This window comes from Ornithorhynchus anatinus, chromosome 5 (assembly GCF_004115215.2).
Source record: "Ornithorhynchus anatinus isolate Pmale09 chromosome 5, mOrnAna1.pri.v4, whole genome shotgun sequence".
NCBI classification, from domain to species: Eukaryota; Metazoa; Chordata; class Mammalia; order Monotremata; family Ornithorhynchidae; genus Ornithorhynchus; species Ornithorhynchus anatinus.
The window spans coordinates 64139361-64152430 of NC_041732.1; the positions used below are offsets into that span (position 1 = coordinate 64139361).

The window sequence follows — 13070 nt, forward strand, 5'->3', positions numbered from 1 at the left end:
TATTTGGCACTAGCTGCATGAAAATAACAACAACAATAATAGTAATAATAATATAACGGTATCTGTTAAGCACATACTATTTGCCAAGCACTGTGTTAAGATAATCAGATTGGACACAGGCCCCGTCCCACGTGGGGCTCACAGCCCAAGTAGGAGGAAGAACAGATATTTCATAGATGAGAAACCTGAGGAACAGAGAAGTGAAATGATTTGCCCAAGGTCACACAGTAGGTAAGTGAAGGAGACAGGATTAGAACCCAAATCCTCTGTCTCTCAGGCCTGCATTTTTTCCACTAGGCCATGCTGCTTCTCATGCAAAGAAAGGTTTCAGGCACTTGGGAGTGATCAATGAACATAAAAGACAAACTCTGTGTCCTCAAGGGGTTTCCAGTTGGGCCTCTCATTTCTTAACATCAAAGAATCAAACTCATCTCAAAGGAACGAAGAGTCCCAGGAAGGAGTCAGCAGGGACAGGTAAGGAGAAGAGCGAAATGGGGGGTATCCCATATGACATGAACCTAATAATCACATCAATAATAACTGCGGTATTGGTTAACACTTACTACTCGCCACTTACTAATCTCTGGGGTGGATACCAGCAAATAGGGTTGGACACAGTCCTTGTCCCACATGGGGCTCACCGTCTCAATCCCCATTTTCCAGATGAGGTAACTGAGGCCCAGAGAAGTGAAGTGACTTGCCTAAGGTCACACAGCAGACAAGTGGCACAGCCAGGATTAGAACCCAGGACTTTCTGACTCCCAGGCTTGGACTCTATCCACTACGCTCTCCGCATGCATAGCCAGGTGAGATTGGAGTTAGGCTATCCTTCCAACAATTCCAGCCACCAAAAGTTATGGATCCTGGCTGAGAAAAGCAGGGCAACAGATGCTTCTGGCGGGAAAGGTGGAATTCAACCCCCTTCTTATTGCTTCCGTGTCATCCTAAGATTACTCTGATCTCAGTATTAAAATATGCTTCACACACCCCGGGAAGAGATGAAGAAACTGAGAATCAGAGAGGCCAAGTTCCAAAGTCCCATGGGAAATCAGTGGCAGGAGAGGAATCTAGGAATCTTCATGGCCCACGTCTTCCTCTAATGATCGGGTAACATACCCTCCCTGTGGCTGGGACTGGCACAGACCGTTCAACTCAGTTACTACCAAACCGAGAAATCTGCTGAATTGGTGCCTCTTCTGTAAAAAAAAAAAAGCCGCAGGGGCAGACTCCCCCCACCCCTCCCGGCCCTGGGAACCTCTCAAAGCCAGGGTGGGCAGACGTGGGTGAGTGCTGCACTTGGCCGCAACCATGTGGAATCACATTTTCCATGGATGAAGAGCCCATTAGAATCCAATGCTTTCCCCTGCCCTGCTGATAGAAGAACTCCACCCCAACACGGCACACCATCAATCCCAATTTCCCAGCCCCGGGGAACCACGGACCTTAGCCTCCCACCTACAGGTTGTCACGGCCTGGTAAAGGGAAGGAAAAGCTAATGCAAACTAAACATTTCTAAAGCACAACTCCTCATCTTCCTACCCAAATACTCCCTCCTTCACCTATCTTTCCCATAACTAGACAATATCACTATCTTCCCTTTATCACAATCCTGTAACTTCGGCATTGCCCTCAACTCCTCTCTCTCTTACATTCATTCACTGTCATAATTATTAAGTGCTTACTGTGTGCAGAGCACTGTATTAAGCGCTTGGGAAAGAACAATACAACAATAAACGGTCACAAGAACAACCTTCAATCTGTCACCAGATCTTGTCAGTTCTACCTTCACAACTTTGCTAAAATCTGCCCTTTCTTCTCCATACAAACTGCTATTCCCCTGATCCAAGCATTTATCCTATCACGCCGTACTTGACAGAGTCCGGGCTTGGGAGTCAGAGGTCATGGGTTCGAATCCTGGCTCTGCCACTTCTCAGTTGTGTGACTGTGGGCAAGTCACTTCACTTCTCTGTGCCTCAGTGACCTCATCTGTAAAATGGGGATTAAGACTGTGAGCCTCATGTGGGACAACCTGATCACCTTGTATCCTCCCCAGTGCTTAGAACAGTGCTCTGCACATAGTAAGCGCTTAACAAATACCAACATTATTATTATTGCATCTACTTTCTCACTGATCTTCCTGTCTGTCCACTCCAGTCTATACTTCACTCTGATCAGATCATTTTTATAAATCATTCAGTCCACATCTCCCCTCTCCTTAAGAACCTCCAGTGGTTGTCCATCCACCTCTGCACCAAACAGAAACTCCTTATCACTGGTTTTACAGCAATCACCTTGTCCCTTCCTATCTTCCTCCCTGATTTCCCGTTACAATCCAGCACGCTCACTTCACTGCTCTAGCTCCTGCTTGCTCAGTGGGCCTCGATCTCATCTATCTCGCCCCAACCTCTTTCTCACATCCTCTCCATAGCCTGGAACTCCCACCCGCTCCATAATAATGATGATTAATAATAACAATTAATAAATAATTATGACATTTGTTGAGTGCTTACTATGTGCCAGGCACTACTCTAAGTGCTGGGGTAGATACAAGATAATTGGATTGGACACAGTCTCTGTCCCACTCGGGGCTCAGAGTCTTAAGTCTCAGTTTACAGATGAGGGAACTGAGGCCCAGAGAAATGAACTGACTTGCCAAAGGTCACACAGCAGACAAGTGGCAGATCCAGGATTAGAACTCATGACCTTCTGACTCCCAGTCCGTGCTCTATCCATTAGACTGCCAGACCACCACTATCCCCACTTACAAAGACTTAGTAAATTCAGATCTCTTCCAAGAGGCCTTCCCCAATTAAGCCCTCTTTCCCCTGACTTTCTCTCCCTTCTGCATCATCTATGCACTTTGATCTGTACTTTGGGCATTTGGTATTAACCCCACCCTCAGCCCCACAGGACTTATTTACATATCCATAACTTATTTATTCATATCAATATCCGTCCCTCCTTCTAGACTGTATGCTCGCCGTGGACAGGGAATGTGATTACCAACATTATTGTAATGTACTCTTCCAAGCATTCACTACAGTGGTCTGCACTCAGTAAGCTCTCAATCAATACCATTTATTTCATTATATTAGACAAATGCTTCCATCCCCATCGCTAGTATTTAGTGCCCCCAATCTTTTCAGATCCACTTCTCTTAGGATGGTTATTTGTCCATTTTAATGCCAGAGAGACTTCTTTTCAGCTGGTCTGTCTCCTGTCAAGTACAGCTATGGCACCAGACACCTTAATGTCCACAGTTCTTATTTCCATTGTCCACCCTGCTTTTGTCCTCATCTCCTGCCACTGAGTCCTGCCCGCTTGAGAGTAGTGCCCATGGGCACAGGAATTTGGGAGGGGAACAGACTAGCTCTGGAACAAGACAAGGCGCTCGGTGGCACCATCGATTTCTTGTGGATTTCCACGAGAGGTTCAAATGACGTTATGACACATGAACGGCAGAACTCACATCACCTATGTCTGTTACTTCCGATTTGCCCGTGGGCCACCTGGCATTTGCGAGGGCCAAGGGTGGCTACCCTACGATGCAACTTTTTTCAGAATACACATAGAGAATATGCCCGAACCGCTTACAGAACATGCAACTATACTTTATTCAGTTGGGAAAATCATGGGGAGATTATTTTCCAGGTTAAATCCTCACAAAGCACTCAATATACTACTCTAAAGAAAGACAGCTATCCCACACAGGATGAGGAAGGGGGATTGGGAAAATGCTCTATTTCCTCTTTCATTATTGAAAGAACAGTACAGAAGTAAGGAGCATGAACTGACTGCTGCTTCGCTCTCCATTCACGCTCTTTTAGGGAGGCTGGTATCTCTCCAGCTCCTCATTCACTTCCGACTCTGTTGCCGACTTGTTCATTCCAAGCGCTTAGTACAGTGCTCTGCACATAGTAAGCGCTCAATAAATACTATTGAATGAATGAATAAATGACCCCAAATTTTCCAGCCCCATTCTAGCCTCGGGCTTGCGAAGCACCACTGAACCTTTCTCCAGCTAGCCAGCCAGGGAAAGCTCAGTCGCAATACTCACTCGGCATGGTCCAGCTCGCTCTGTTGGTCCTGCCCAGGATGATTCCTTCAGGGGGCCCTCCCCCTGGGTCTGCACGGCAACTAAGAGGGAACGCGGGGCAGCGGCGGAATCAAATTGCTCAGGCAATCGGACCATTGCAAGTAGGCGTCAGTTCTTTCCTCGGCTGATAAACACACGAGGAGGCAAGTTTCATTTCCTACACTGTCTTCCTGGAAACCATTTGCCTTGGGTTGGAAGGCATTTCTTTCCTGTTGTCTGTTTCTGATTAAGAGAAGCTTCGGGGCAGCGGGAGACGGGAGTCTGTGACGTGCTTCCCTCTGCCCTGCCTATCTCTGTAATAGGAGCTAGAGTAGGATTTCCTGCAGGAATAGGTGTCTGTCTGTAAACCGGGCGCTAGTCAGCTTCTCGCAAAAGGGAGGTTCGTTTGACGGAGTGATTTTTCAGCGAGACTGTTCCCAGCCCCTGGGTTGCCCACGGATAGCTCCCATTTTCCAAACAGCTGCGTGTGGGAGTCCATTTGGGGCTGGATTGACCACCACACGTTCCACAGGGCTCTGCCAGGAGGCAGCCAGTCGCAGAGTGGAAGAGGAGGAAGAAGAAGGGTTGGGGGAGGAGCCGTTGAGGGGGTACCAGTGAGAACCGCTCTCATCCCCAACATCACCCAGCTAGCTCCATGCTAACGATGAGGCAAGTCACTACTTCTCTGTGCCTCAGTTACCTCACCTGTAAAATAGGGATTAATACTGTGAGCTCCTTGTGGGACATGGACTGTGCCCAACCTGATTAAGCTTGCATCTTCCCCAGTGCTTATTAGAATCCTGGCACATAGTAAGTGCTTAACAAATACCATAAAACAAAAGCAAAACACAGGAAAGGGCAGATGGGAATGTGGGCACTTTAAGACTGGCTAGTTGTCCCCAGTCAGAACCTGACCCTTGATCCAGGAGTGCTGCTCTCCCTGATGAGAGTCTGGGGGTGCCATGGCCTCTTGAAAGGGCACACAGAGGCAGAGGGGAAAAGATGTCAAGCGATAGCTTTCAGCTACAGCACACCTTTCAATCGTCTGTGGTATTGAAGCAGCGTGGCTTAGTGGAAAGAGCACAGGCTTGGGAGCCAGAGGTCACGGTTCTAATCCTGGCTCCGCCACTTGTCTGCTGCATGACTTTGGGCAAGTCACTTAACTTCTCTGTGCCTCAGTTACCTCATCTGTAAAATGGGGGTGAAGACTGTGAGCCCCACATGGTACAACCTGATTATCTTGTATCTACCCCAGTGCTTAGATCAGTGTTTGGCACATAGTAAGTGCTTAACGAATACCAACATTATTATTATTATGTAGTGTTTACTACGTGCAAAGCACTGTACTAAATACGGTACCAGGTGTTCCAGGTGACGCTCTCCACCAGAACTACTCCAACCCAGAGAATCTCCTCTCAAATATGCAGGAAAATCAATTCCATTTTAAATACCCACAACAGACATCCGCCCCCTTTTTAATAGGAGATGCTCCAAAGTTTGGCATCAGACTAAAGTTTGGTACTTGGTCCCACTTTGATTTTTTTTTTGGCATATTAATGATCACCGCTGTGTTTTAATTATCTGTGTAGGAAGGGCCCTGAGCCCTCATTATGAACCAAATTGTAATTTCAAACCATTTTGAGCTAGGCCCTGAGCCCAGCAGGGAGGACGAAAACCCTGCCGGCCCAGTGTGTGGTTGCGTGCCAGAGGCACCTGAGTCCCAAGAAACAGAGGACATTTTAGGGTCACATGCCTTTCAGCTTCTCTACTCAACGCCTTTATAGGAATGACAATTTTCTCCTTCTCTCAAAGTAAAACTAGGGTCTGAACATTGGCTGGGGGAGGCTAGGTTTTTCTGAGATCTGGCCATCAACTTGGGGACTTTTTTTCCTTAATTTGTTAAGCCCTGTGTGCCAAGCACTGTACTAAAGACTGGGGTAGATAAAAGATAATCAGGTCAGACATAGTCCCCATCTCATATGAGAGGCTCACAGTCTAAGAGGGAAGGAGAACAGGTATTGAATCCCCACTTTACAGGTAAAACTGCAAACATATTTTTTCTTATGGGGTTGTCAGGGTCCTGTTCAGGAAAACAGAGTTCTTGTTGAAAACAGAGAAGCAGTGTGGCTCAGTGGAAAGAGCACGGGCTTGGGAGTCAGAGGTCATGAGTTCGAATCCCAGCTCTGCCACTTGTCAGCTGGGTGACTGTGGGCAAGTCACTTCACTTCTCTGTGCCTCAGTTACCTCATCTCTAAATTGGGGATTAACTGTGAGCCTCACGTGGGACAACTTGATTACCCTTTATCTACCCCAGCGCTTAGAACAGTGCTCTGCGCATAGTAAGTGTTTAACAAATACCAACATTATTATTATTGTTCATGTCCATGTGGGAATTTCCCATGGAGGGATCTGAATTGACCCTCACTTCATTCCCACTGTATGGAAGCAATAGCTAGACCACCCAATCACTCAGGAAGCCCATCCTGGTTTTGGGCCTTAACAAGTTCACCGATTATTTCTGATATTTCCTCCTAGCACATTCACTCTATTTCCCCTGATTCTCATTCTTCCTACTGCTCCCATTATTAGCAATTCTTTTGCAAGTCTCCCCTGTTAGACTGTAAGCTCTTCATAGGCAAGAAACATGTCTTTTTCAATAAATACCATCACCACTACTACTTGAAGAGTTCACTGAAGCATGATGAAAATGGGATAAACATGACATATGGCAATAACACTGAAACACATCAAACACCCAGAGACATTCACTAGAAACCATGATCCCCTTATGTCTCTCCCAAGGAGGACAGGAGTCCTCTTTGACATGCTCTCTTTGACATGCTCTCTCAGCATCCCTAGAACAAGAGTGCTCTACTATACTCTCCCAAGCACTTAGTACAGTGCTCTGCACACAGTTAGTGCTCAATAAATACGATTGGATGAAAAGGGTGGGGCCTGTGAGTTCTTTTCCCCGAGTACTTTACAGGGATCCAGGAAAACCGAGGATTGGGAGCAAGGTCATTGGATGTACTATGGAAAGGGCACGTGTCTACCAACACTGTTATATTGTACCCTCCCATGAGAAGCAGCGTGGCTCAGTAGAAAGAGCCCGGGCTTGGGAGTCAGAGGTCATAGGTTCTAATCCTGGCTCCGCCGCTTGTCTGCTGTGTGACTTTGGGCCAGTCACTTTACTTCTCTGGGCCTCAATTACCTCATCTGGAAAATGGGGATTAAGACTGGAAGGCCCACGTGGGACAACCTGATTACCTTGTATTAACCCCAGCACTTAGAACAGTGCTTGGCTCATAGTGAGCGTTTAACAAATACCATAATTATTATCAGCCTGCACATAATAAGCGCTCAATAAATACCACTGATTGATTACTACCAAGCCTCCTCAGAAATTCATACTTGAGGAATTTGAATAAATGTCTATTTCTTCCATCTGTCTCAGGAATGTTTTGATAATGGTAATTATGGTACTTGGTAAATACTGTGTGCCAGGCACTATACTACGTGTTGGGGTAGATGCAAGATAATTAGATTGTATACCATCCCTGTCCCACATGAGGTTCACAGTCTAAATCGGAGGAAGTAGAATTTAATCTGTATTTTATAGATAAGGAATCTGAGGTACAGAAATCAATCAATCAATGGTATTAATTGAGCGCTGTGAGCAGAGCTCTGTACTAAGTGCGTGAGGTAAATTAAGTGACATGCCCAAGGTCAGACAGTAGGCAAGTGGAAGAGCAGAAATTAGAATTCGGGTCCTCTGCCTCCCAGGCCCATACTCTTTCCATCAGGTAAAACTGCTTTCTTAACTGGGGGCCATGATTTGTCTTGGCCGGCTCTGCTCAGACCCTGACGTAGCCACCCACTATTGGTCAGCCATTGACATCACTTAATAATAATTATGGTATTTGTTAAGTGCTTACTTTGAGTCAGGCATTGTACTAAGTGCTGAGATGGATACAGGGAAATTGGGTTGGGCACAGTCCCTGTCCCACGTGGGGCTCACATCCTTAATTCCTATTTTACAGATGAGGTAACTGAGGCCCAGAGAAGTGAAGTGACTTGCTCAAGGTCACACAGCAGACAAGCGGCAGAGCCGGGATTAGAACCCATGACCTACTGACTCCCAGGCCCTTACTCTAGCCACAATGCCATGCTGCGTCGCTTGTGACACTGAGGACAGGTGTTGACTTGTCAGGGCCATTAACCGCTTCCAGTAGAAAAACAAGAGCCCTCCCCATCATGGAAAGTGGAATTTCAGTCCTGTGCCAAACAAATGGATCACTCAATTCAGTGGACAAACACACTTTCCAAGGATGTGCCCAGTTGTTGATTTTGACTGTTTCATGAAAGTACCATTCTAACCCTTTTTTGCTCTAGTTTTCATTCCTAATGGGGATGGAAGAATTAAAGTCATGATTCTTACTTCCCTCCACTCCCCTTCGTGTGTGCATGTGTGTATGTGACGGTTACTCTTATTTGGAGACTCTGCACTGCTGATTTCACCCACGCTGCTTTTCATCAGGGTTGGTCTCCTGCTAAAAGGTTAAGGTTCTGGTGATTAATTTTGGTTAGGGGAATTTTCTCCTCTAGAAATATTTCTGAGAGGCCACGAGGATGAAATGGTCCTAGGGCTGAGAGCAACAGTTGCCTTTTGGCTCTAGTGCTCTGTGGAGGGAGAAATGGGTGCTGCCCTCTGTTACCTCCGGTGATGAATGTGGGGAAATTACCTGCAAAAATGGCAGCTGTTTTTCTCAGATGTAGATGGGTTGGGAGGTGGGTGGGGTGAAGGGAGGCTGGCCTGGAGAAACACCACTCCTGTGAGAAACAGGTTTAGGTGCATTGCCATGTAAGTCGAGGCAACGGCAACTCCCTGCCCTGAAGTCTAAACTCTGAGGAATGTCAGCCTTCGGGCAGGGAGTCCAACATGTACCCAGGATCCGCTGGGCATCCCAGAGTCGACTCTGGGGCAGGGGAGGGAGGCGGGCACCACCAAGAGAACCACAGAGCAACTCGGCTACTGCAGAGGAAAGTCCTACTGGTTGTGTACTCCCGTGCTGGACGAGGGATGCCTCTCCCCTCCGCCAAAACCCCTCAACCCCCACCCACCACCAGCTCTTTGTAGGTTCTTCCCCCTTTCACGTCAAGTCCTGGCACGTCTCCTGAGTCAGATCGCACCCATGTGTCTCTTTCAGAGTTATCTCAACTTTGTAACACCTGCACCCAGGCCTGAGCCTCGCTAAGCAGGACCCTACCTCTCTCAGGCATCCAGAAAACTGGACTTTCCAAGACTCCAGTACATCGGGCAAAACCCCTCAGAGTCCACCTGGGTGTTAAGGAGAGGGAGGACGAAGCCTTTCTTCCCGGATAAGAAAACTGATGGGTAGCCCTGGCCTACTCAAACCAAAAGAGACACAAGTCTTCACCACCCAGGGATATTGGAAGGACCCATGAGATTGGGTTCGTAAAAGGCACGGAGATCACAGCAGGAAACGCACAGATCTCCAATCAGTCAGTCAATCAGTGTATCTATTAAGTGCTTACTGTGTGCAGAGCACTGTATCACGGGAGAGGACGAGGGAGTAGGTAGGCACGATCTCTTGGCTCATTTACTGTTGGCTCTAAGGAAGCTCGTAAGCTTTTGCCTGTCCCCTTTAAAGCTAAAGTGAACATCCCGCCTAAGAACTGTGAGCGATGGAGCAGGAGCAATAAGCCAGATGAACTAATGGCAGTAATAATACTCTGCATTTATATGAGGGCCTTTCATCTGGTGATTGTAAAGCACTCTGCAAATAGTAATTATGCCTCTTAACATCTGGCCAGTCCCATTTCGTGGATGGGTAAAACTGAGGCCCAGAGCGATTCCCTCGGCGGCCTATGATCGAACAAAGCAAGTCGGTGGCTGAAGGCTGGAAAACAGCCCTGGCAGGACTATGTCCTAGGAACCCCACCCCGAGAATCTGCTTGATCCTCACCCAGGGAGAATGCACATTCCCTCTTCCGGCTTGGGTGCGGAAGAAAGAGGAATCCAACAAGAGGCAGTGTGCTTTCTCGGCAGCGCTGACTCCAGTTACATAACACTGCAGCCAGCAGAGAACAGGTTCTTGGTGACAGTCAACATTCCCAGCCCCTCCCCTCAATGGAAGCCACCTAACACAAGGGAAGACCTGCGCTCGCTCGCCTGTCCGCTGTCGCACGTCCGCTGCCACATGTTTGTCGTCACATGGCTGCTGTCGTGGGTTTACTGATGTGCAATCTCTTTAATTACGGACTTCGTCAGCCAGCCAGAATTACAGGCTCAGGTGCCAGCGATTACCTGTTCCCTGCAGTCAAAAGCACGAGTTGTTGCCTAGGTAACGTATCTTGCTTCTGTTGTACTCTCCCAAGCGCTTAGTATAGTGCTTGCCCCATAAAGGTGCTCAATAAAGACCACTGATCGACTGAGATGGCATTTGGCTAGTTGCTACAGATTCAGCTGGGTCCCCCAAACTGAGGATTTATTAAAAACCTCACTTTGTTGCAGAGAGCGGAGGAGTGAGCTTGTTAAAATGCCAGATGACTTCAGGCTATTTCCTGAGGCTTCCTGAGACGGGGACTAGATAGAATAATAATAATATTGGTATTTGTTAAGCGCTTACTATGTGCAGAGCAGTATTCTAAGCGCTGGGGTAGATACAGGGTGATCAGGTTGTCCCACGTAAGGCTCACAGTCTTCATCTCCATTTTCCAGATGAAGGAACTGAGGCCCAGAGAAGTGAAGTGACTTGCCCACAGTCACACAGCTGACAAGCGGCAGAGCCTGGATTCAAACCCATGACCTCTGACTCCCAAGCCCGGGGTCTTTCCACTGAGCCATGCTGCTTCTCTGAATAGAATGGCTTTCATCCTTCCTTCAGATGGAAATGCGATTCTTCATCAATCTAACAGTGGCATTTATTGAGTGCAGAGTGCTCAGTAAAGTACTGTACAATACAATAGAATGTCCCTATAGACTAAAAGCGTCTCGTGGGCACAGATCACCATCTATCGACTCTATTATATTGTACTTTCCCAGGAGCTTAGTTCAGTGCTGTGCACACAGTAAATGCTCGATAAATACCACTGAATAATTGATGGAGAATCACATTTCCATCTAAGGGAGAGATGATTGATTACATGATAATAGAATGGGGAGATAAGTAATAATAATAATTATGGTAATAATAATAATAATAATGATGTTGGTATTTGTTAAGCTCTATGTGCAGAGCACTGTTCTAAGCGCTGGGGTAGATGCAGGGAAATCAGGTTGTCCCACGTGAGGCTCACAGTCTTAATCCCCGTTTTACAGATGAGGTAACTGAGGCACAGAGAAGTTAGGTGACTTGCCCACTGTCACACATCTGACAAGTGGCAGAGCTGGGATTCAAACCCATGAACTCTGACTCCCAAGCCCGGGCTCTTTCCACGGAGCCACGCTGCTTCTTGTTAAGCACTTATTACTTAACAATAACTTGTTACTTAATAAGTGCCACTTGTTAAGCACTTATTATGAGCCAAGCACTGTGAATCAGGTTGGACACAGTCTGTGCCACATGGGGCTCATACTCTTAATTCTCATTTTACAGTTGAGGTCACTGAGGACCACAGAAGTGAAGTGACTTGCCCAAGGTCACAAAGACGACATGCGGCAGAGGCAGGATTAGGACCCAGGTCCTTCTGATTCCCAGGCCTGTGCTCTATCCTTCAGCGGGAGAGACAAAATTAAATTACTGATAGATATATACATAAGTTCCCCTCTCAGTATTGCACCTGGAGTTTCCAGTATTCTACCATTCATTCATTCATTCATTCAATCATATTTATTGAGCACTTACTCTGTGCAGAGCACTGTACTAAGCATTTGGAAAGTACAATCGGTAACAGATAGAGACAATTCATACCTAACAACAGGCTCACAATCTAGAAGAGGGAGACAGACAACAAAACAAGTAGACGGACATCAGTGGCAACAAAATAAATAGAATGATATATATACATCATTAATAAAATACAGAGAATAATAAAAACATACAAATATACACAAGTGCTGTGGGGCGGGGAAGGGGGTAGAGCAGAGGGAGGAGGTAGGGGTGATGGGGAGGGGAGGAGGAAAAAAGGGGGGCTGTCTGGAAAGGCCTTTTGAAGGAGGTGAGCTCTCAACTACCAGTCACAACTGTGGAAGGGAGAGTCAAGCAGAGGCCTACCCATTCCATTCCTATCTTGGGCTGTGGCTAGCCAGTGGAAGGCAATCTGTCACAAGTCAAAACTCATCTGCGCTGGGCAGCAGCAGCACGGGAGAGAGTCAAGGGCGGAACCCACGGAAGAAGGCAATGGTAAACCACTTCACTATTTTTACCAAGAAAACTCTATGGATACACTTCGAGAACCGGCACAGATGGAATTGGGGCATTCTGGGAGAGACGTGTCCATGGAGTCGCTATGGGTTGGAAACGACTCGACGGCATGAGACGACATACATAAGTGCTGTGGGGGAGGGATGAGTTAAGAGGTTCACGGCCAAGCGGGACATAGCCAAGTCTCCTTTCAGTGCCTGCTGAGAAGCCACCTGGCAGAGCTGAGGACAGGAGGATGGGGAGGAAGAAAGGGTGGATGCTGATCCAGAAAAATTTCCGTAAGGATGGAATGTCGCTTCCCTCCCCCTATTCTGCTGGGTCCTTATTCCTTAGGTACCATGGTGAGCTCCTGCTGGAACTCCTCAATCAATCAATCAATGGTATTTATTGAGTGCTTACTGTGTGCAGCGCACCATACTATGCACTTGATGAGAGTACAATATAACGGAGTTGGCAGACATGTTCCCCACCCACAAGGAGTTTAGAGTCTAGAAGGGGAAGCAGGCATTAAAATCAATTATGGATCTGTACATAAGTGCCGTGGGACTGAGGGTAGGGTGACTCAAAGGTGCTAATCCAAATGCAAGGGGGATACAGAAGGGAGAGGG

General features: G+C 47.1%; 1 protein-coding gene across 3 annotated transcripts in view; it reads right to left on the reverse strand.

Moving 5' to 3' along the window:
* Positions 1-13070, reverse strand: part of KAZN (kazrin, periplakin interacting protein) — a 510314-nt gene that overhangs the window by 220360 nt on the left and 276884 nt on the right. Inside the window, exon 1 of one of the 3 annotated variants that reach the window (XM_029064858.2) lies at positions 4058-4315. The exons of the other annotated variants lie outside the window; for them this stretch is intronic. Within the exon in view, the coding sequence (XP_028920691.1) occupies positions 4058-4064 (7 nt within the window). The 5' untranslated portion in view covers positions 4065-4315. Of the gene's footprint in view, positions 1-4057; positions 4316-13070 lie in introns of those variants that run through there. 3 annotated transcript variants of the gene reach the window in all.